Below are 26,499 nucleotides of genomic sequence, written 5' to 3' on the forward strand. Positions count from 1 at the left end.
GCTTTCTGCAGGGTCTCAGGGTGTGGCACATCTAGTCGTGGCGGTGACACTTCTGTTAGGTGACTAAAGTGTGGAGCTCTTAGTGCTTTTAAAAAAAACTTGCCTCATATGAAAGTGTGATTGTGTCATGTGTGTGTGAAAATTTGAAAGTGCTATTGACGTTTCTCACAAGAGCGCTATTGAACATAGACCATAGAGGAACATGAAAGCCTACTCTCCCTTCTTTCCTTATTCATTTTGTTGTGTTTTCTGTGGCAAGTTATTTTTTCCTGTCCTCGAGAGAGATAAAAATATCAGTTCAAAAAGTGGCAAAAGCCTCACATAATGTAAGTGGACGTGCGCGTGTGTTTGTGCATGTTCATTTTTCATTGTGTTCAGAGATGTATTGATTTGTGCACGTGTGCTGAAAGGAGTGATTATCACGTTGCCCTCTCGCCGATGAGACCATCCAGACCTAAAATAATACAATTCTCATGTGCTTTCATTAGTACTTACTTTACCTTGCACAGTTTTACAAATAAGCGAATTGATTTGTTACAGGTCACCCTGAGATTAGAAGGGAAATGAAAACACAAGTGGGTAGTCTTGTTCACCATTCTTACATGTGCTTTGTGTGTCTCTTTTGGTTGCAGAGCAATAACATTGGACAATCAGCTTGTAGTTTTGGGGACAGCAGCAGCAGATGCGGGCCGGTATTACGTAGAGGCCGTTAACGAACGTAATGGGGAAAACAAAACCAGCCCTTCCATTTACCTGAGTGTAGCAGGTAAGTTTCTACAGTATTTACAGCATATATATATATATATGTATATGTGTGTGTGTGTGTGTGTGTGTGTGTGTGAATATATAATAAATATTCAGATATTTTTTTTCCAATATATGGTATCTGTTGGAACTTGTTACGTACAAATAGCTCAAAAGTAGTTGAATAATGCTTTTAGGGATTACTTTATTGCAGTAAAACTAATTAATAAGATGAACAAACTTTGTTAAATGACTGAACAGATCTTTAGTGACTATTTGAAGTACATTCAACTAGAGATTAAAAGTCATTAAAGTCCACAATTCACATATTTGCTTATATGCATATAAATATATATTTGGATTTTAATCAACTACTGATCGTTAAGCATTATATGTTTGTTAATGACTTAACAATGAAAGTTATTTAATCTGGTAATGAGGAAAATGTTCTTTGGAATTAATGCAGATATGTTGTGGGTTAACTTATCATCTCTGCTGTATGAAAACGTTTGTGGTATTCAGAATGTTATCAGTTAAATGTCACAGCTGATGTACTAAACAGGCCTTTCAGGGACTTTATGATGGAAAATGTTATGCAATTACATGGATTTGCAGGTTGTCAATGCCTGTATAAAGCAAAATTATTAGAGTAGATGTATCCTTCTGGGTTCATATGGTGTGTGATTAAAATTGTGATGTGAAATGGTAATATTTTTTATGTTGTTCTCATTGAGATTTGCTCTCTGGGACAGAATATTGACTTTTTTTTTTAAGTGGATGTGCTTTTAAATTAAACACATTGACCCTCCCTTTCACCTTTCACATTTTCAAACATCTCATTTCTCTGTACTGTCAATATGCTCCAGAAACACTTGTGTAGCTTGTGTTATGTGGCACATTTTGTCTTTCCACTGGGAGTGAAGGAGAAAGCTGTTTATGCTCCTAATTAAAGCCAGATTTTTTTCATACCTTTCTGTTTATACAGCCAGCTACTTTCAAAAGTAGAATGACATAAAAGTACCATGCAGAAGACCTTTATAAATCTAATTTCAAATGAATGTAAAATGTACGGAACAAAAGGCAAAGGAAAGTGTTCCATGTGAAAATCATCTCTTTAAGTCATTCGTTTCTTCGCAATGTTTTAGGGGACAAGAGGTTTACGACTGTCATTCAAATCCACCACTGGAGAAATGTCATTTTTCCTAATGAAAAATTTAAAGGAAAGGAGATGTTGAGAGTAGTTTAAAGGATCTGAAACTCCACAAACAGAGTGTTGAGTTGAATGAATATGACAAGGACATAAGAAGGGGAAGAACAAAGAGACGAGGAGTAGAGAGCTGACAGCAGGAGGGATTTTAAACCAAAAAAAAGCACTGCTTTTTAATTGATTCATTAGAATTATTTATATGTCCTTATGTACTGACCTTTAGGAAGTTTATGAGCTTTTAGGGTTTTTTTTGTTTGTTTGTTTATTTGTCCATGCTTAGCTTTTTGGAGGGGCTGGTAAATTAAAATTTCAACAGGAACACAGCAGGACTTTTACAAAACAGGAAGTACTTGTCTAGATTTAAAAGGGGCCAGTGCCTCCTGTGTGTTGTGTTTGTTGATATTGGGGTTTGGTTTGTGTTTTAAAATTTGTTGTAGAGATAGATAGCACAGCATAGGATTCGATGTTCGGAAGGGAATTAATTCTAATAAAAACATAATTACACTTAGCTTAGTAAATGCAGCATTGAATCTCTTGAGATTTTTATATATATATATATATATCATTTGACAGCCCTAATATATATATATATATACACACACACACACACAGGTGCATCTCAATAAATTAATGTGAGCCAAAATCATCACAATTAAAAGAACCAAAGGTTTGTGTTAATTAAGTTTGTTTGATTTAAGAGTTTCACAATTTGAGTTGAATTACTGAAATAAATTAACTTTTCCATTATAATTTATTATAACATTATAATTTATTGAGATGCACCTGTATATATTAGTCTTGTTGAGCAAAAGAGACTTATTTCAAAAATGAATGGTATTCTGTCTCAGAAACCTTGCACTCTAATATCAGTGTTGTATTACAGCATGAATATATATAACCTGCTGAATATTATCACATACTGTAGATACTGCTTTTGATATTAACAGACACAACATGCTCACATATCAGCAAATATAAACATTAATACTAATACTGTAGTTTGAGACATGTCTCAACAGTGTTCAGATGAAACTCTACTGGATATGAGACAGGTGTCATCATACAGTCAGGATGTTAGAACACCGAAGCTTGAAGTTGAGCCTCTCATATAACTGACATCATATAGTGTCACCATGACAAAGCACAACCAAATTGATGTAACCATGGAAATGAAGGCTAGCATGTCATTTTATTTGACTTTTTCAGCGTGTCATGCTGTTTTCTGTAAGTATAAGTATGTGGTTTGAATGTGACTCATCTCTCAGCTTGTTGACTGTGGTTTTTGATTGTATAGTATCTGAGTATTTACTGTATATTGGTCACCAATGGAAATACTTGCAAATCTTCCAGCAATCCTGACAGTCTTCAGAGGTCTTGACAATTTTCAGTGTCTTCTAAGTTATGTAGATGTAAAATGGTTTACATTTGAATGGGGAAACATCAAATTCTCCAAAACCGTTCATCAAGCTTACGATTAAATGTCATATTTGAAATCTCCAATGAAATCAATGAAATCTGACAACAACTGTTTCGTAAATGTTCTTTCTTTTGCTCAAATAGCCTTCGTGCTTTCAATGTGGAACTAGCCACAGCTAGACAGAGTTTCTTCTCAAACCTTATAAACAGTAATTTAAACAACACTCACACTATTTTTGCTACTGTTAAGAGACTGACAAACCCCCCAAATCAGATTCCCAGTGAAATGCTTTCCGACAGCAAATGCAATGAGTTTGCTTCCTTCTTTTTTAGAATTTATTTAAATGTATTTAATTTAGAATAGAGTTAAACATTTTAGTCTTCGTTTACAAATGTTTACATGGCTTAGTTCCAGGCTACCTTTCTGTTTTGGTACTCCCTCATAACCCAGCTAGGTCACTTAGGTCTAGTGATCTTGGTTTACTCTCTGTGTGCAGGACTAAGCTTAAACATAGAGGGGACAGAGCCTTTGCAAGGGTTGGACCCAAACTATGGAACAGCTTACCAATGCCAGTTTGAACGGTATCATCGCTTTCTATGTTTAAATCAAAGCTTAAAACTTATTTTTTTATCTATGGCGTTTAACAACAAATGAATTTTACTGTGTGTATTTTACTTTGCTGTTTGAAGTACTCTTTTTATGTATTGTTTCTTATGTACAGCACTTTGGTCAACCTTGTGGTTGTTTTTATATGTGCTTTATAACTAACTAACTAACTAACTAACTAACTTCTTTTCTGAGAAGATAATTAATATCAGGAAGGCGATTAGAACATCCCCAAGTTATGCATAGGTCAGACAGAATCGGCCGCAATATCAAAAAGAAGATACTATGTTTATTTTTGAAGCAGTTGATAGCAAAATGTTGGAAGAAATAGTGCAGCACCTAAAATCGTCAACCTGCTATTTTGACACCCTTCCCACATTTTTTTAGTGTGCTAAACTGTTTAGAAGCAGATCTCTTAGAGGTAGGGAACGCCTCACTTCTTTCTGGGACTTTTCCAAACTTGCTGAAAACTGCAGTTATTAAAGCGATAGTTCACCCAAAAATGAAAATTTGATGTTTATCTGTTTACCCCCAGGGCATCTAAGATGTAGGTGACTTTGTTTCTTCAGTAGAACACAAATTATGATTTATAGCTTCAGGCGTTGTAGTCTCTCAGCAGTATAGTGCTTGGCAATGGTCACAGAATCAATGAGAGAAGAAAAAAAAAACATGCACAGAAAAATCCAAATAAAACCCTGCGGCTCGTGATGATACATTGATGTGTAAAGACACAAAACGATCAGCCTGTACAAGAAACTGAACAGTATTTATATCGTTTTTTACCTTTGATTCACGCGATGTCCGAACTGTTGGAACTCTTGTGAACGCGCTTCACAGCAGCCTTCATCTTCTTCTTCTTGTGGCTTTATGGCGGATTGCAGACTTATAAGTGCATTACCGCCACCTATCTCTCAAATGGACCATTAACACTCTATCTACAATCTCAATCAGGAGTGTCAATGGTGTCAAGGCTCAATTCTTGCACCGCTCTTGTTTAGCCTGTATATGCTCCCACTAATACAAATAATGAGAAAGAACCAAATTGCCTATCACAGCTATGCTGATGATACCCAGATTTACCTAGCCTTATCTCCAAATGACTACAGCCCCTTTGACTCCCTCTGCCAATGCACTGATGAAAATAACAGTTGGATGTGCCAGAACATTCTTCAGTTAAACAAGGATTTTGGAAACAAAGTTGAAGTTCTCAAGGTCAATGCATACCTTGACTCTAGGGGTCTAACAACTAAAAATCAAGTCAGGAATCTTGGTGTGATTCTGGAGACAGACCTTAGTTTCAGTAGTCATGTCAAAGCAGTAACTAAATCAGCATACTATCATTCTGTTCTATCATCTCAAAAACATTGCAAGAATTAGACTTGTTTCCAGTCAAGACTTGGAGAAACTTGTTAATGCCTTTATCACCAGCAGGGTGGACTATTGTAATGGTCTTCTCACCGGCCTTCACAAGAAGACCATTAGACAGCTGCAGCTCATCCAGAACACTGCTGCCAGAATTCTGACTAGAACCAGAAAATCTGAGCATGTCACACCAGTCCTCAGGTCCTTACACTGGCTTGCAGTTACATCTAGGATTGATTTTAAAGTACTTTTACTCTTAAGTGCGTGTCTCAGAATGCAGACTGTTTTTATAGCAACCGGGACGCTTCTAACGGCAGTTGCAGTGATGCGGTGACTTTACAGATTAGCGATTGGCTCTTTTACTCAGAAGGAGGGACTTCCTTCGATAGAGTGGCCATATTGAGCGTTGTATTATTCCCCATTTAAAACTATACGAGTGACACATCTTTGGTATTCTATAGGCTTTAGTATAATTTAAAGAAATTGTGACACAAATACATTACTATTGCACTTCTCAAAGTACCAATAATAATATTAGTACTAAAATGATCAAATCTTTATTTTTAACCTTTATAAGTATCACACAGTTTTTCAGGCCATGCTTTAATTTTATTCACAGTGCACTTTTAATTAACTTTTAATGAATTAAACTCACTTTTAATTTTACCTCACTATGCTACTACTTTGTTTGCCAAAATAAATAAATAAATAAAAATAATAATAATTTTTCTTTTAAATTACAGACTTTTATGCCTTCATTTGATTACCACCGTTTTTGATAATAAATTAAATTTATTAGACATGTTTTTTATTACTAAACTCTAATTAAACCAATAAGACGGAATCTAAATATACAAATGAGATCATTCAAGAGAATTTTCTAGAAGAGGACCATGCTAAGTCAGCAAACCAGACAAGTCATAAATCTATTCGGACCAAGAGCTGCCCACAGGAAGAGGAAGTGCCTAACTGTAGTTTTTGTTTTCAGCAGCAGGTTGAGCTGGCTTTGGGTGATCTGAGGGCGGCTAAATAACTAATATGAGATTTGTGTCAATGATGCGTGAACCCACTTAAACATTTAGAAGTATTTTGACTCTCTTTGTCTCTTGTTCTTTCTGTTTACATTGTTTGTTAGTGCTTGCATGCCAGATGTTGATTATGCATGGTTTAAAACTAAATTCATCAGACACTTGTCCCTGGTGTCATATGTATTTTTAATTGTCTCACAGAATCTCTGTTCTTGCCTCTCTGTATCTCTAGAGACACCACTAGTACCTTTCTGTCTCTCCTTCTCTTAATCCCGGGCTTTCTTCCTCTCTCTGAATGTAACCACAACATAACCACATACACAATGCAATGTTTTAAGACTGACAGTCATATTTAAATGTGAGAGTTATTGCTTTGTGCATGTACACACTATAATCAGTATTTTTGTTGTTTTTCTGCTTCTAAAGGAATTTTACTTCAGTCAGTAAAATGTTTCATTGTTTTGAAAGTTTCTCATGCTCACAAAGGCTGCATTTATTTGATCACAAATACAATAAAAAGTGTAATATTGTTAAATATTATTACAGCTTAAAATAATTTTAAAATGTAATTTATTACCATGATGGCAAAGGCAAATTTTCTACAGCCTTCGGTGTCACATGATCCAGAAATCATTCTCATATGCTTATTTGTTGCACAAGAAATATTTCTTTTTTATATCAATGTTGAAAACAGTTGTGTCACATAATATTTTTTGTCGCAACACATTTTTTTTTCTCTTAGGATTCTTTGATGAATAAAAAGTTCAAAAGAGCAGAATATATTTGAAATGAGCTTCTTGTTAAACATTATGGTCACCTTTTATTTATTTCTAAAATGTATTCTTTTTTTACCGTCACTTTTAATTTATTTCTATTTTTATTAATTTCTTAAAAAAAAAAAAAATCCAAATTTGAATGATAGTGTATTTTGAATTATGTTATTTTTTCGTACCTGACTGGCAGACTGAATTTTCTGCTGCAGCTTAAATGTTAGCGCACATGTTATTTCTCTGAGAACAATTTCATCCTTTATTACGAAACCTTTCAAATGCCGTCACTAACTGTGAAGACTGTAATCCAGTCATGTTTATTATTGTCCTAAACATTTAATCCTCAAGATTAAAACATATCCAGATCAGGATTAACACATCTGGAAAATTACATACTCATTAATCTTTAGATGAGATTTGTGTCCAACAGTTATTTACAACCATCTCTGGATCTGGTGTTTGATATATTGCTTCAGGCACAGTGTTTTTAAACGGATCTTTTTTTGTGTTTTTGATTAATCTTTAAGTATTATACAGCCCTGCTTTTCTGTTTCCATCAAATCAAATCACATCAAATGAAATGATTTGATGAACCACAGGCTTGCTGTGTTGGTGAGTGATGGGGGGTGTTTTATGGAACAGTGGGTGTTCGAAGTATACTAACATCAGAAGCGAGCAGCAAAGCTTTATGTTGTTGCTGATAATGCATGAATGTTCAAATCAAATTTCTGCACATAAACACAGGTCTCAAAAGGCTATATGTTATTTATTTTCACTGATTCCATAATAAAAACCATAAAGTATATGTAATTATTAATCAAATTCGTTATATAGAGTACAGTGTGTTCTGAAAGTCACCACTAGTGGAAATGCATCTACAGTATTTTGCATTATTTTCAAATGGACAAAGTTTTAAGCTGCTGATGATCTAATCTGCAATTAAACATTTTGTGAAGAAAATGTCAGGTACTCCACAAGTTTCTGCAAAACCCGATGATCCATTTCATCCAGCATTTTTTTAAAAAACGTCTGACCTTTACAAAGAGGTTAAAACACTGTCAGTGTCACAAATTTGATTAGTGACCTATAATAGTGCAAAATCTGAAATATTTCTTCATTTACATCGTAACATAATTATTTTAACATTTTCAAACTTTCAGAACTTTGTTTATATCCAGGTTTAAATGAAAATAAATGCAGATTTTCAATGTAGACCTTTAGTCCATACTGAATGTAATATATTTTTACATATTTATATAAAAATGTAATCCTTTATGCATTATTGTGCTTTTGCAATGGTTTTTTTAAACATTATTATCTGTTGTAATAGTTTTAACCAGTTCTAATACATTATATTACTTTCATATTCATACTTTTTTGAGTGTGCATTAAATATGCATATGTATGCATGTATTAAATACACAGTTTGCGCCAGTTTTACTAAGCATATAATGGATTATAAATGCGCATTATAAATAAAGTCTTTATACAGGTCTCATTGAAAGTGGTGCCAAACATATTATATATAGTTTTTTGTTAGCTATTTCAATGTATTGCATCTTATATCTGCCTGCCTTCGAGTGTTTGTTAGAATATTCTCAATAAAAGGAGTTAACTTTGCTGTTGCTTTAGAAGGTGAAGTTTAAAAGACATTCATTCTGTCGTTTCTCTTTAGGAGATCTACTGTATGTCAGTATCTATCACAGTCACTTTTAAACAACCTCCTTCCTCAGAAAAATTCAACACTGGAAAGTTTCCTCCCAGTTTGTCTGTTGTAGATTGCTATTTGTTTTCCAACTTATAACATGATTCATTACATTTCAGATTGATTTGCAGCCTTTAAAATCTTGTTTTGAATTCTCCTCTGGGATAAGAGGATGGAAATACTGACTTAACTGATCTGATTCTGATATGCTTAGTAGTGAAATAAATAGTGGCATGAAATAAATTATAATTATAATCAGCAATATCCAAATTATTTTAATTGCATGGACAAAAACAGTTTGGAATGATGTGAGGGTGAGTACATTGTTATTTTTTGGTGAACTCTTCCTTAATGGAGAGCATTTATTGACTATCAGTCACATTAGCAAAATTTGAATGAAACTTTGACATTTGGACTCAATTGGGCTAGATTGAAATGAGTGCGAAAAATTGCAGAATAACACTTTACACTTTTGAATATTTTTGCAGCAGCAATGCTTTTTTTGCTTGGATTCTTGATATATCTGTACTGAATTATGAGTATTTCTTCATCCATAGTTCACTCAGGATGTCCAGTCATAGGTTACGCAATTAGCAGTTGGACATATTCTTGTTTCACACCAGAGAGCTGTTAATTATTTTGTATATTTGACAGGCTATAATAGGCCTATCCTACAAGCACCTTGAGAATTGATGCTAGCGTGTGTTCATTTTTGTGTCATCTTCCCGCTCCTCTCCTCCGTGTCTACATGTGTTGTCATGTAATAAAGTCCATCCTTGAAGACATTTACTCACCTTGTTTTAGCATGAAGGTTTTTTCCTGTCATTTTCAATTACAGGCACAAGGCTGTGTTGATTCGGTGTGTGTGTCCGTCCGTCTGTTTGTGTGTGACCTCTGCGGGGTCTTGTCTTTGCCAGTTAGAACAAGCAGGCCAAAATTTTATCTCGCAATGGCAGCCGACTCGCACAACGTGAGCCAAAGACTCCTTCAAGAGAATTAACCAAATCATTAGAGATAAAGAAAGAGTCGGGGGAGGGAGAGAGAGAGACTCATTAATGTTTGAGTAGTTAACTGAAATCTCTTCCACCCTCTGTATTGTCCACTAAAGATGTTTGGGTCTTTTTCTCTGTTCATATTGGTTGTAAGTGTATGTTTTGGGGCCTGAGTGATACAGTTGTTGTAATGTCCACTGTAGACATACCAGCTCTGCTATAAACCTACTTAGCTGCTTTGCTGCATACTGTCTACATAGGCAGCTGCCTTCTAAGGGAACCGAAATGGAACCTGATAAGTGACTGATTTAGGATGCAGTTTAATGTAAGCATATTTTTAAGCTCAGTGCTTTAATAAAAACTTATTAAGCAGTGCTTTAATAATGCTTTAATAAGCATAAATCCATAGGTACATACATAGCGCACATATGTTACATATATGTTGTATAATCTAAATTAATTGAATTGAAGTATTTTAATTTTCATATTTTCAGTTTTCATTCTAGTTTAGGTTTTTGTTTTCATACAATTCCATTTAGCTATAATTTATAAAATTATTTAAATAATTATAATTTCAGTTTTAGTTTTAGTAATTTTAGTACTTCAACTATTTTATTTCAGTTAATCACCAAGACAACATTTCTCATTTTCATCTAATATTTATTTTATTTCTGCTTTGATTTGTTTTAATTTTAGTTTCAGTTAACAATAACACACTCAATGTTACTTATGTTTCTTGTACTAAAAACAGTTTGTGATTTGTATTTTATGGATTTTATTTTTAAATGACTTCTATCATGATTGTCTTTCTGGTGAAGTTCAGTATTGTTTCATACATAATACACTTTTTTTTTCCAAAGTAGGAAGGGTTTTAAAGACCCCATGGAATAAATTTTTTTGCTTTTGTGGCTTTTAGTCCATGCCTTTAGCTTTGATGCCATCTGTATGCCTATAGAAGTTGACAAATTTTTATTTGACATTGAGTGTCAAGTCTGAGGCAATTTATCTCCCATTTTAAACTCCATTGGGCCTCAGCCCTGAAGGTCTTCAATATGTGTGTGCAATATCTGAGTATGGGTTTTTATAGTAGTATTCATATCACATTGTTTGTTTGTACTCTTCCTCCCTTTACGATGTGGTTTTACACCAGAATGCTTTGAATGTGTCTAAACTGACGTGGCCCTGAGTCAAGCTGCCTATGAGTCACTCCTGCAGCTAGACAGTAAACTGGATTCATTCATGTTTGTCAGTATGCTTCATAGCAGCGGCATCCTGAGCCTTTTTAATCCACGTTCAGCACTCTGCATGAGGACACATACACTACCATTCATAGTTTGGGGTCAGTTTTTTTTTTTTTTTTTTTTTTATTTAGTGTTCTAAATTCTAAAATGCTGATTTGGTGCTCAAGAAACATTTCTTTTCTGACTGCAAACTTTTGAATGGTAGTGTATATTGAGTGAGTAAGTAAATCAGTTGAAGTGAAATGAGTAAATGAATGAGGTAACCCATTCCCCCCCACTGATGGAATTTTCCAGCAATCCATGTTTTGACTGTTATATGGTTGGTGGCGCTATTACGCATCTTCTGAAATAGTACAGAACCTCAGGATCCAGAAATGAGCGATAGAAGCATACATTACTGAATGAAATGTCAAACCCACAAGGAGTTATAGGACTGTGCAAGCTTTGAGGGTGTTGATGGACATTTTGGTCATCATTCTGATTCCGTTCCAGATGTAGTCTATTTAATTTTCTAAGCTTTTGTTTAGAATGTTGCTTTTTTTAATGAAATTTACCCATATTCAAGTGTTGATAAAAAAGAATGCATGAAGCTAGAATAAAATGTGGCCACAAATGAGTGGGACTCTAAAATCGCCGGATGTTGTTTATAACAACATGTTGGTAGATGTTGGTAACCAAAAAGTTGACGGTAGCCATTGACTTCCATAATATGGGGAAAAAATACTATGGAAGTCACTAGCTACTTTTAACTGTTTGGTTACCAACATTGTTTAAAAGCTAAAATGAATTCATACAGGTTTGTAACAAATTGAGGGTGAATACATGATGACTTAATTTTCATTTTTTGGGTGAATTATTCCTTTAATAAGCAATTGATGTGAAATGAGTGAAGAAGTAATTCAGTAAGAGATTCACTGAGTAAATAAGGGAACAAAATGTGTAAGTGAATGAACAAGTAAATTAATTAATAAATAAGTGAACGCTTAAATGAGTCCCCAAATAAGCATGACACTTAATTTGCCTGATGTTGCTTAGAACTTTAAAAGCTCTCAACTGTTGTTTACTCACTTGGTGTGACTCTGAGTAACAGACCTCATGACCCAATTAACCGAGTTTAACCACACAACTTTAAACAGCTCGGAGATACTGAGATATCTTCAGATTTCAGATCACACTCTAACCTTCACGGATACACAGCTGTAATGAGTTTGACTGGAGGACAGTTTGAACACGTGGAGTTGCTGAAGGTAGATCTGTGGTATCATATTAAGAGCCCTCGGAGACTCGCCTCTTTAATTTGGTCTGCTGTGGCTGGATGAGTTTGACACTTTTAATTAATTAATGCCGTTACACATCACTTAACATGCACGTTAAGAGGTCAGATATGGAAGCACTGCTCATACTGTATAAGTTTCATAATATATCAGCTGTTATATGTTCATATATTTATGCATTAGTAACCTGAAGTAAAATCCCATTTTATCATTGATGAAACTTTGAACTCTTGTGGCCCAGATGCAGGGTTAAACAATATTTTGGGTCTAAGATGAAGAACATTAAACATGACCAAACATGCTGTGACTAAAATAACTATAGTCAGTAGATACTGCTTACTGTTATTTCACCAAATTGTTCTCTAAAGAGAACTAACCATATCGCACACTCAGACACACGTGACTTAAAATCATGTCCATGCCAATCCAGAACCATGTTGTGATTTTAGACTTGCTTGCTATTTAGTTCTTTTTTTATCGATTGTGAAGTATTTACCTTAAAAAGATTTACTCTGTGTCCTAACCAGATGTGTCAAGTAATTATTCAGTTCTCACTGAAATCAAACATGTTGCATGAAGTGACAAAATCACAGCCTATCAGAGTAGGATTTTGGACAAGTGAGACTTATAACAGGGCAACCCAACATTACATGGCAAGCAAATGACAGTTGCACAAAAATCAGATTTTTGTGTTGCACATTTTGTTTAAACAATATTATAAAAACTTTTAATTTTTAATAAAGTCTCCAGACTTGTTATTATACTATTATATTATACTATTTATTTATTTTTATTTTATTTTTTTATAAGTTTTAGTGGTTTTGTTATGTACATTTATTTCAGATTTGGTTTCAGCTTCAATGAAAATTAGAAATATTGGCTGAAATAAATAGGTGGTTTTTTTTTTTAGATTTTGCATTATTTCAGCTTTTTTTCAAATATATATATATATAGATAGATATATTAGTTAACAATAGCAACACTGACAGTCACAATTCATAATATTTTATTTTTATTTTTATAATATGCAAGAGGATATTTTGATACAGACTGATAATATTTAACTTTGGAAGGGGCTCTACCAAGGGCAGCATAATGGAAAGGAAGAGATTTATTTCCTAACCAGATGTGACTGTCAACAGCATCATGAAAATAGACATTTCGTAGTTTCTGGTTGTGTTGTTTTTATAAATATTTTTATGAACAATGTGAATTTTCTGAAACTAAAAATAAAATAAAAAAAGACTTACTTTTTATACACATGAAAATCAGAAAACCACAGTCCATGAGGACTGTTTTGATGATGAATAAAGGCAAGTCAACGACAAAATGTCTCATTTTGTGCAAATGCTCAGTTGGCATTTGCAGCTGGTTAGGACACAGGTAATTACTGACATTTTGGCCTCAGTCATGAAACACAAAAAGAACAGATTTCAGTCATTTGCAAAAATGTCAAACTTTATTCTGATTTTGTGTTTCAACGAAAATTGCAATAGTTTCACAAGCTATCCTTTATGAGGCTCATTGTACAAAATGGTTTCAAAACCCAAAACTTAACTAGAAAGACATCCTTTTTTTATACTAGGCTCTCAAGCTGAAACTAAACTGAAAGACCGAAACTTCTAGGTGAAGATGTTTCAAGTTTTTCTGATCGAGCAATTTGCCATTCACTGACAGTGTTCAAAGGTGATCTGTGAAGTTCTTTTGGGTCGTACTTCTTAATTAACCGCCGTTCCTCCTGCATTCTTGGCATGATCAAAAGGTCTCTGCCGGCAGAACAGGAAGATATGTTCGATTAAAATGAGCCCTGAAAGTATATTAATAGCTAAGTCTGTTAGCACTCTCAAGGGAAATGCTGAGATCCAGCTCTTATGAATTCATCCAGACACCAGGAAGACTACAAAAATAAGTCTCTGGCTTTTAGACTTCTTTTCCTCACCCTTGCCTGCTACGGCCTGGAAGAATAAACTGGATTGACTCTAAGTGTGGGAATTACCTGACAAAAGCAAGAGGCAGCTCTGCTATTTTGTCTGTTGAGGGTAAGTGGAAAAATTGCCAGGAATTACACCTAGGGAGTGGACATCCCTGTCTTACGTGCTTGGCCTCTTTTTACCCTGCTTTCTTGTTCATTAAGTTGATTGACACTGGAACTGGAGAGGGTCAATAGGTGCTGGTGTGCAAAGGAGAAAGGGAAAGAGATTGCTTTGCAATTTCTGTTTTGTCCCATTTTCTCTCTCTTTATCTCTGTCTTACGTGCTTCTTTCACTGCACAATCGCAGCATCGTTCTCTTTCTCAATACTTCAGTCAATCGAACAGAAAGCTGTGTACATTATGACCACTATTAAAATTTGATTTTTTATTTTGATTTTTTGAAATCTTTGTTTTCAAAGAATGTTCCAGACGAAGTTGTGAGGAATGTATTAGTGTAATCCCACCTACTTTTTTGGTGTAGCCTAGTGATAAAAGATCTGGGTTTGAAACAGAAATCAAACAGAAAACAGAAAAAAAAAAAAAGAAAAATAATTTTAGTTCAGTTCCATTAGTTTTGGGTAGTTATTGATGTTGTGGGTTTGTGGCATAATTGTTAGAGAGTAGGACTCCCAATCGAAGGGTTGTGAGTTCGAGTCTCGGGCCGGCAGGAATTGTGGGTGGGGGGAGTGAATGTACAGCGCTCTCTCCACCCTCAATACCACGACTTAGGTGCCCTTGAGCAAGGCACTGAACCCCAACTGCTCCCCGGGCGCCGCAGCATAAATGGCTGCCCACTGCTCCGGGTGTGTGTTTCACAGTGTGTGTGTGTTCACTGCTCTGTGTGTGTGCACTTCGGATGGGTTTAAATGCAGAGCACAAATTCTGAGTATGGGTCACCATACTTGGCTGAATGTCACGTCACTTTCACTTTTTTTTTTTTCACTTTCACTTTAGAAAAATAATTTTTTTTAAGTTACCTAATTATGGGGTTATTTAAAAATTGTTTAATAGTCAGTCAGAATCAGAATTGCTAAGTGTATGTGTGATCGAAATCAGAAACAATAACTGAATCTGATTCAGAACTAGAGTCATTAAAAGGATAATTCACCCCCCAAAAATTATTATTCTGTCATCATTTACTCACCCTCATGTTGTACCAAACCCAGTATGACTTTGTGTGTTCTGCTGAACACAAAACAAGAACATTGAGGTCAAAACAACATTAAACTTTCATTGTATGGACAAAAACAGAAAAACACATAACTTGTTAGTGGTAGAAAGTCTGGTTTGGAATGACATGAGGATAAGAATTTTTCTAAATTGTTTAATGTACTATCCTTCTAAGTGCAATCTAAATCAGAAACAACAACTACAATTGGACATTGATGCTTTAACTCTTAAATTCAGGATGGCAAGATAAACATGTTTACCCTTGCTGCTCCATATTCATTTAGATATTCATGAAGTGATGTTCAAGTTCTTTGACTCCAATGAATGAAGGAGGGAGGAATGGAAAGAGTCATTGGAAGAGGAAGAGAGAGACTGCTGGGGTTCATCTGTTTATTTCATGGTGTTTTATCATCTCCTCTTCAATTACAGATCCAGAGATTAAGAGTGACAGATGATCAGAATAACACACGGCTCCAATCCAGATATTATAAGTAGTCATATGCATATGTGTGGCTTCTGCTCATACATGAACATGGGCTTGTGTTTGAATTATCCATTTCTCTCTCTCTCTCTTTCTTTGCATGTATCTGATGCTGCTGGGGTTCCTCTGTCAGTTCCTGATGATGTAAATCTTTCATGAACTGTCTCTCATTCTCACTTCCTCACTCACGCTCATCCTGTTCTTTTCCTTTCATCCGCTGTTTCTCGTGTCCTTTCTTCTCTACCCGCTCTCCCCTACTCTTCATTTGCCCTGGCACATCGTCTTCCTCCCTGAAACTTCATCACTCACTTTGTGCTTCGCCCTTGTTCGTGTTTGTAAAGTTTTCAGGAGAAAATGGGTGGGAGAAAAAGCGAGAGGAATATCACAAATGAGTTTTCTTTAATATCTCAGTTGTTCCTCCTGTGGATTAATGTGAGCAAACTTTTGCTTAAAGTTGAGTTACAGTTTTCACACTATTTTGTTGCCCGAGACAAAATTTAAAAGTTGTAAAAGATTAATTTTGTAATTTTGGCAAAATCTGTTGTCTTGGATCACATAATTAGCTGATAAATTGCCTTTGTGAATGTCACAGATTTTGGTTCACATTCCTCCTGTGACACCCATCTAATTAATAACCAGCTGGAGCACAGAAATTGATAGTGTGTGTGTAATCACAAACACAATGTGCCAATTTGTGTATGCACAGAATATCTGAATGATTTGACAAAAATGTGCAACGTAAAACAACAAAGTGCTGGGAATATTGTATCCCATAATACAGAAAACCAATTTCCAGTGTAAAAAGTTAATCAGTAAATCAGAGGTGATTTTTAACACAATTTCATGACCAAACAGTTGAATTCTTTTTCCGAAACATTTCTTTATAAAATATACATGATCTGAATGATTTTCAGAACTGTTGTCTTTGTAAAGGAATATTTCGGCCTCCAAAAATGAAAATTCTTGATAATATGAAATAAAACAATTTTCACATATTTTTCACAGCTGTTTGAATCATGTTGTGTTTTATTGTTTCAGTTCATGGTATTTTATAATTTAGTCTTTATACACTGAAAAAAATGTGTAGAACAATTTCCCCTAAGAAAATTGCTAGTAAATTTTATAAACAATTACAAATTGAATTAAACATGAAATTTTGAAGTAGAAATACTGAAACAGTATTTTTACAATGGTACTCCAGTTTTTTTTGTGGTATTGTATTTGTATTATTAAATTTTTATTTGGAAAATAAATAAAATTACTGTGTTGGGTGGTTACTTTTAGTTAACTATAATAACCCTGCCTCAGATGTGCTAAAAGAATCATTAAGGTACCAGAATCATTGATTGCAATCAGAGTCAAAATTAGAATCATTAAATTCCCTTCCTAATTACTGTCCTTGTGTTAGTCCAGAGGACAAGAGTGAAAAAACCCACATTGTGATAAGGATGTGTGCTAACAGTAGGCCAGAGCTCACTGTTAAGATATTTTTATACAAAACTACATTAAGAATTCATGTAATGAAGTCATGTGACAACAATATACTGTTGCACAGTCTGTTTAGTTTGGAATGTTTATCATTTCATAATGTGTACTGTTTCACTTGCTATTTCTTCAGTTTTGGCAGTGTCAGGCATTTCGGGTCACATTCTGGCAGTGTGACTGCTCCTACGAACCCGTCTAATGTAAAACCAATTAAAGCACAGCAGTTGCTGAGGTTGTCATGTGAGACAGAGAGCAACAGGCACAGTGAGAGGAAGAGACGTTCACTTAAATGTTAATACTAGCTTGCGGTATGACAGGTTGATGGGCTGATGATATATTTGCCTTCAGAACAATGGATCTCTCTCATGTTATACTGTATATATGGACACACTACCTGCTGTCAGTATTTTTTTATTAATAGTTTTAATCAGAAAGAATGCATTAAATTGACCAAAACTGATGGTAAAGACTTTTATTCAAAAAACAATACAAAACATTTATTTATTACAAATAAATGCTGTTCTTTTAAACTTTCTATTAATTAAAGAATCAATTTTCAATACTGACAATAAAAAATAATGTTTCTTGAGCAGCAAATCAGCATATTAGAATGATTTCTGAAGGATCATGTGACACTGAATACTGGAGTAATGACTGCTGAAAAATCAGCTTTGCATCACAGGAATAAATTACATTTTTAAACTAGATCAGTAAGGTTCGCGTGCGAACTTTGAAGTTGGCTTGTAAAAGCCTTGACTGAAAGTTTGAAGCAGTTGTAAAAGCTTGAAGTTTGAAATTTTAGATACATGCTAATAGCATGTTGCTAACCTGATTTAGCACATTGTTAACATAATTTAACATGATGCTAGCATGTTTTCAGCATTATTAACATGTTGATAGCATGTTGCTAACATGTTTCTGTTATGATTAACATGTAAGCATGTTTTTAGCATGATCAGCAGGTTTCTAGCATGATTAGCCTGTTGCTAGCATGTTTTTACAATGATTGACATGTTTCTAGCATGATTAGCATGCTGTTTGCATGTTTTTAGCATGTCGTGAGCATGATTAGCACATTGTTAACATGTTTTAGTATGTTGGTAGCATGATTTAGCATGTTGTCCTAGGACAGTCTTTAAGTTTTGCTATAGACAGCTGAAACACTCTAAATATTAGGGTGCTTCTCAGTCAGCTCCCGAGCTCATGAATCAGTGTGTACACGAATCCTGTCACTGGTAAGTCCCACACTGGGGCAGTGATGACTCAATTTCCAGTGACATGACTATGTACAATGTCAATTGACAACATTGTAGAACATCACCACTGGTATTAATCAACAACAGGCAGGACCAAACTCTTTTTTGATATAATTGTTTTCTCTTTAAACACATTGTTCTGTTACATGTCCTTGCAACATTTTAGCTGAATAATAATAATAAATGTAACTAGATGCGATCATTACCTGTCTAGCGATGTGTGTTTATGTTGAAATACACTGTACTAAAAAACAGTTTGTCTTTTTAAATCTTCTTTCACTTGTCTTATTCTATCACATGTCATATTTATCGAGTTGGCTCGTGTGGTTTATGGTTCGCACCTCAGAAATGTGACGTGATTTCCGGTAAGGGAGCTTAGTGAGCGCCGATGCTCCCTAGTTTTTGCAGTGCATTGCAGGATTTTTCAGGGAGCGAATAAGATGCACCCTTACTGTACAAAAGTTTTGACCCCCTTAATGAAACTTTATGGGATTTTGGTGATATAGCAACTAACTTCAGAACAGTCTGAAGGTCTGAGCCGAGTTTGGTGGTTGTAGCTTTAAAGCTGTAGGAGGAGATACTGACTAAATTTGGGCTCAGAAGAAGAATAAGCCAACTTAAATATTCTAATAGAAATAGTTTTGAATTTCAATAATATTTCACAATATTGCTGTTTTGACTTTATTTTTGGCCAAATAAATATAACCTTTTGAATAAGTGTATTAAAAAGTCTGGGATCTCAATATAAACTCATCATATTCCAGATTATCTCAGCTAATCCATCCAGACTTGATTTATAGACAAAATTGGATATGAGATACAGCTACTTTAAAATAAGTGAATTATATTTGCATTTGATGAATCTTGAAACTCATTTCTCTGTGTGATATTGATTAAAATGCTTCTCTTTGTTTATCTCTGTGTGTGTTTACTCTCATCTGTACAGTCTTCACCTCATTTTGCAGGTTTAAGTGAAAATATGAGGCCAATAAGTGTGTTGCTTCCATTAAGGGCAGGTCAAGGGTCAGCGAATTCCCATAATTACATGTCACAGGATGATATCATGATGGCAGGTGTGACTGAGATACTAAGAGCAGTGGAGCTAATATTATTTTTTGGGCTTAAAGTTTGAGGATATATTTTGGTTAGAGAAATGTTTTTTTTTTTCCTGATTTATTTTCTTTCTTTTTTTTTTTCTTTCTCTGCTCTCTGTGACCTGATGAGCAGTAAACAAGAGGAATCGTGGTTCCCTTGGTAAGACACTCTAATGAACTCTTACATCTTGCAATCTTCTCTTCCTCTAGCTTTCTCTCTCGTTCACTTCTCCTCTTCTCCTGTCTCCTTGCTCTGATGACATCAGATGATCATCTGCTTTGAGATTTTGAATTATGAAGTGAACATTCGTCCTCTTGGCATTTCCCTTTCTGATTGCTCAGAAAATGAGGCATGGGCTATGTTCGGAATCATGGGCTATGGGAAGAATTTTGAACAGGGTTGGTTGAAGAAAAATGAAGAAAAGCAATAATAAACCCTGTTCACGGTCTTAAATTTTAGGAGATATATTGTAATCCAGCACAAGTATTGCAGATGCACACTTAAAGACAAACAGATGAAGCACAACAAAATTAGAGCACAAAAATACATATTTTACTAGAATATCTCTTGTTAGTCATTAAATGTAACACAAATAATTGTACTTTTATGAGAGGAGTAACTGTAAAGGGACTTTTGTAATAGAGTATATGTGTACTATGAATACTATACTCAGATGAGTGATTACATTCACTGTATATGTTTTTAAATTGCACATTTTTTGGGAGATAACACTGGGTAGGATGTGGAGTAACATTTTTTATTGGAGTAACAATGTTTAATTTTTTTAATTGTTTTTTTTTTTAATTAATTTTTTTTGGTTAATGTTTGGAATTTTAGATTAATTGATTAATCAAATATATATTTAACAGATGAATTAATTATGAAAAAAAGTAATTGTCACAAAGACCATGTATAATTAAAATGAAAAAGTCCCACCCCCCACCCACTCACAAATTCAGTCTGATAGATACAGTTGTCAGCAACATACTGTATAATTTCATTGAATCCACTGTGCTTTCTTTAATAGACTTTAATGAACAATGATTTCTTTGATGAACAATCCAGATTTTTTTTTTTTTTTTTTTTTCGTTTGTTTTGTTTTGGATGATCCATAAAAAAATAATAATATGACCTATTTTTATAAATTAATTTATTTAATTTTAAATTAACATACTAATACTAATAACATTTTATAATGTGGTCTTTGTGGGTTTTTTTTATAGTATGTATCATACACTGTACATATTCATGTATTTAATTCCGAACATACCTATACTGTAGTTGATCTTTTATGTATAGTGGATCACTTAAATTTTCTCCCATTATTTTTTTATATTTGATTATTTATGTATTTAGTTCCGAACCGTCCCGGCCATGATTTTAATATTGGCTAAAACATCCAAAGCAGTTGACCAATAACATGCAGGTATTAACATAATCGACCAATCGTGGGGCTGCGCGTGAGAAGGAAGATCTACAGGGAACAATCGAAGCGATGCAAATATGCGCACTTTTTTGTTCGTTCGTTTGCCTTGCAAAGCGTCGCTGCTAAAAAAATAATAAAAAAAAAAGACGCAGGTGCGACAGCGATCCGAAAGCATAAGGAGCCTCTGCTCTGCTCTCTAGCTCTCATGAATGTCGCACAACGATCGACCTGCCAAACAGCCAAAACCTGGATATTTTAGGGAATATTAAAATCCTGGCCGGGAGGTGTCCCGTATGAACGGCGCATATGGTCACCCTAAGTATACCTATACTGTAGTTGATCTTTTATGTATAGTGGATCACTTAAATTTTCTCCCATTATTTTTCATATTGTCTGATCATTTAAAATAATTCTACTGGCCTTAAAATGGGCAATCCTAAAGTTTAACCCACACACACAGCATGATATTTAGTTTCACACTAATTAATATGTGCACACACTGACCAAACACAGCTGAGAGTCCTGAGAAAAAAATAATTTCCTTGCTCTCTCTTTCCTGTCTGCTCTCACCCATGCTGTCTTTCTGTGTGTGTGTGTGTGTGTGTGTGTGTGTGTGTGTGTGTGTGTGTGTGTGTGTGTGTGTGTGTGTGTGTGTGTGTAATCTCTTTTTTGTGTTTTTTTTTTTGTTGGATTTGTTAGAGCTTAAGATAATGGATTCTCCTCAGAGACAGATTTAATATCTCCACATGTCGTAATCTCACTCACTACTCATGTAGACAGACACTGGATTAAGATTATTACATCCGATCTCGCCGAATGACCCCTATCAATGTGTGTGGACTCTGCTTGTCCCTGTAGCTGTGTTCTACATCGTTTGCCAACTATCTTGATATGCTCAAGGCGGCTAATATCTGTGCCTGATGAATACCAACCCGTGGAAGACAACACCGTGTCAACACCATGTCAAACACCATTCTGACTTGAGTGCATGAGGCTGTGTTAGTGGCTGACAGCAGCATTACCTCAGAAGCACGACACACTGTCTTTTCCCCTTAGTGCAAATCCTCCTTTTCATTTGCAGCGTTCTTGAGGCTACTGTACTTCTGAGCTCATTCTGAAAAATAACTTGCAGCTATAATCAGCATTTCCCAAAGCACAATATGAGAATAGATAGACTCGTATAACTATTCTGTCAGCAGAGGTGAGGGATGTGAGCTAGAGTGGGATTCTTTATTTCTGCTGGATCAAATTTAATGTATTTATGTTAAATGTTTGCCGTTCAGCATGATATTGCATTTCACACAGTCTGATTTAGACACGTATAGTTGTTTGTTGGTTCTGGAACAATGTTTGATCGATCACTGCCATTTCAACCCCTAAAACCAGAGAGCACTGACTGTTTGCTATTAATATATTAATATTAATAGCTTATATTAATGACTAGATAGATGAATTTTGATGACATTGATGTTGACTTGACAAAGCCTAGTAGGTAAAAATGTTATTGAAAAGCTTGAAGCTTGAAGCTTTTACTCAGAGAAGTCAGGGAATTAAATGTTGCTAACATGCTTAAGCATATTGCTAGCATAATTGAACACATTACTAGCATGATTTAACAGTTTGTTAGCATGTTTTAGCATTTTGTTACCATAACATGTAGCTAGCATGATTTACCATATTGCTAACATGTTTCTAGCATGTTTTATCATGTTGCTAATGTGTTGACATGTTGCTATGTGATTTATCACATAATTTATCATGCTGCTAGCATGATTTAGCATGTTTTAGTGTGTCTGCTAGTCTGTTTTAACAAGCACATTACTAGCATGTTTCTAGCATTAACTCGTCATTGCTAACTTGATTTATCATGTTGCTAGAATGTTTTAACATTTTTAGGTAGGAATGTACCTGTTTATTTATTTATGAATATATTTACTTATTTAAATTATTATTTATTTAAATAAATTTGAAAAAAAAAAAAAAAATCCAAATGGTTAAATAAATAAATTAGTCAGTTAGTTAGTTGGCCACTGTTGAATATTTTATTTATACATTTACATTACATTTGCCATTATCTAACACTAACTTAAAATTAATATTTAAAAACACTTATAGTGAATATCTATTTATATACTGTACATTATTATGTTGTGATGCCTAAATTAATTCTGTAGCATTTAAAAGCAGTTTTTATTTAATTTATTTTTTTTAATCTATACAAAATAGTATTTTAATGTTGACTATTTAACATAGTACAAAAATAATTAACAGGCAGAATTTAAATATTGGTGCATTTCTGCCTTAAATCATTGATTACTGTAGTTGAAAAATGTTTCTAAGAACAACACAGGATGTGCAAATCACGCTAAGCTCTTATATTATATGAATCTGTGTACATCATTAGCACAAAATTGGAAAGTATTTAACACCATATGCATCCATGTTTCAATTAGTGTAGATGGTACTAGACATAAATTTAGAATATGCCACTTTATGCAAATCAGGTTTAATGTCTGGTAATAAGATCCAAACCTAGGGTGCTGCTGTTTAACACATACTGGCTACATTTAGAGTGCACACACACACAACTACCTTTCTGAAATAGTGCTTCGTTTTTAGACTTTCAGAAATAGCACTCCTATATATCTTGTTCCTCTTCTTATTGACTTTTCCTGTCCAATTCCATTCACTCACTCCTTTCTTCTGTATTTCATTTTCGCTCATGGTTTTCTACTATAGCTTTTTTTTGTGTGCTTTTGTTTGTCATTTCTTTGAATGATGAGACACAGCGAGATGAATGCATAAATGACATATATTCCTACTGAGATTACAAAAGTTAGAGCATCTATCACTGCTGTGTTTGGAGAATGCGAGAATGCATTACACCTTTCCAGTCACTGATCAAAGATCAGATCAAAGCTTGTGTGTGCGTTTGCATCTGTGTGCTAGTTTATCTATCATGGTAGGTTGGTTTTCATCAGAGGTGTATTCTCCTTGATTCTTAAAGGAATCTTTCTCATAAAAGGAAAATTCTGTCATTATTTGCTTATTCTGTATTTTATTTCACGGCATTTAAAAATCATAATACAACGAATGCAGTTTTGAAAAAAGATTTAAAAAGATATAAAAGATACAAAAGTACTCTGTAAAATATTGAGTATAATATAAAAATAATGAGAAATATTGAGAATTAAGTATTGATTCATTGAAAAGATCTGATTAATTAGACATCAGTAGTTCCCCAAATAAATGTGCCAAGGAATATAATGCATGAGTCATATAGAATTTTATGAAATACTTTGCAGAAGTCATATGTGTAACTTTTATGGTGCTTTTGCAAACTTTTTGCGATTGAAAGCTCCATTTTCCATTTACTGTAATTGCACAGAATGACATGAGTATGAGTAAATGACATCATTTTCATTTTTGGGTGAAATATTCCTTTAAAGACGCAATCTAGTCATTTTCGCCACTCACCTATCTTTCCTCATCTTCCACTCTTTCTTTCCCCCCTCTATCATCTGTCAACCATGGAGAGTGATTTGACTTTCTTCTGCATGTATTATTTTTCAGAGAACAAAATGATTCAGAGAGATGATAAAAAATAAAAAATAAGCACCTCATCAAAAAACCTTATCTCCCCATATGATGCTCAGTCTATTAACCTGATTGATTGTGCAAATAATCATCTCTCTCTCTCTCTCTCTTTCTTTTTTACCGTTCTTTTCCCTTTCTCCATCTTAGACGTTATTGCCCCAGCTGAATTGGTTGCCCCGGTGATAGTGATTGCACCTAAGAACACATCAGTGGTTGCTGGGGCGAGTGAAGCTACTCTTGAGTGCGTCGTTAATGCGAGGTGGGTTGCCCTCGACGGCAGTGAATCACTGCCTGGGTTCAGTTAATAACAGGGTTCTTGTATAATTTCACAGATGTTTGTAATCGTTATATTGTTTTCATTATCCATAACATTGGTGATGTCATTTAGTGTCAGGCAGAATTGTGATTACAGTATATCTGTCATTTCACATTTTCTTGCTGTAAAACTTTGACTCAGTTATGCATTTGTTTCAACTTAATTAAACCAGATTATTCTTTTCAATTTTGTCAGATACACTATGTGGACAAAAGTATATAGACGTGTATACAGTAAAGCTCGCTGACCCCAAAACTGCAGACCCCATAAAATTATGTAATGCATGAGTCAATTTTTTTTTTTTTTTTTTTTCCTGCAAGAGACTGTCGATTTTAAATATGTTTAGCTGCTAATAGTGAAGTACACTAGCATGTACACTAATATTTAAATGTTTATACAATTTTCGTCTGTATGTATTTGATACAAAAAAGTTATATTGTGAAATATTATTACATTTTAAAATAACTGTTTTCTATTTGAATATATTATTAAAATGTAATTTATTCCTGTGATCAAAGCTGAATTTTCAGCATCATTACGCCAGTCTTCAGTGTCACATGACCCTTCAGAAATCATTCTAATATGCTGATTTGCTGCTTAGGCAGCATTTCTTATTAATATCAATGTTGAAAACAGTTGTGCTGCTAAATATTTATGTGAAACTCTGATACATTGTTTCAGGATTGTTTAGTGAATGGAAAGAACATTTATTTGAAATATAAATCTTTTGTATTTTTGATCAAATAAATGTGACCTCAATAAGTAAGTATAAACCCACAAAAGTTGCCTTTAAACATTGAAAGTAGTCTTCGCTTGAATTTAGAGGCTCAGTCAACCTGTTAATTCAGGGTGCCCACATACTTTTGGCCATGTAGTGTATGTATTTTTCTTGAATATTTAACACATAACCAATTGCTGTACTCTTCATAATTCTTGGCTTAAGTATTAATTTCAGTATGGCAGTTAATGTGTTGTGTTGTGTTTTGTGTGTGTGTGTGGAGCAGATCTCCTGACAGGCTGCAGGTGTTCTGGAAGCGTAATGGGGTGAGACTAACATCAGGAGTGGACTTGTTTGGTCGCAGGCTGGTCATCAGTAACCCTACCTCAGCGGACATGGGTCTGTACGTGTGCGAGGCTGCGCTCAGAAACAGCAGTCAAAAGAGCACAGAGGCCAAAGCGTACCTCTCCGTGCTGGGTAAGACAATTGGTGTTCCTCCTGTGCTGCTATATGTGCAGGTTCTGACAGATTTTTAAGTATTATTTTACTGGAATGCCCTAAAGAACAAGAGTTTGACAGATGGATTTGAATTCAAGCATATCATTGAATTAAATACTACAGTCAGTTCATTTTTTTG

At 34.5% G+C, this 26,499-nt stretch overlaps 1 protein-coding gene across 1 annotated transcript in view; it reads left to right on the forward strand.

Annotated features, from left to right (window-relative positions):
• The window catches only part of LOC109061405 (protein sidekick-1-like), a 206,867-nt gene that overhangs the window by 91,156 nt on the left and 89,212 nt on the right, over window positions 1–26,499 (forward strand). The window contains 3 exon segments of the mRNA XM_042729635.1: window positions 633–766; window positions 24,976–25,087; window positions 26,149–26,380. Coding sequence (XP_042585569.1) covers window positions 633–766; window positions 24,976–25,087; window positions 26,149–26,380 — 478 coding nt within the window.

This window comes from Cyprinus carpio, chromosome A1, assembly GCF_018340385.1.
Source record: "Cyprinus carpio isolate SPL01 chromosome A1, ASM1834038v1, whole genome shotgun sequence".
Classification (NCBI taxonomy): domain Eukaryota; kingdom Metazoa; phylum Chordata; class Actinopteri; order Cypriniformes; family Cyprinidae; genus Cyprinus; species Cyprinus carpio.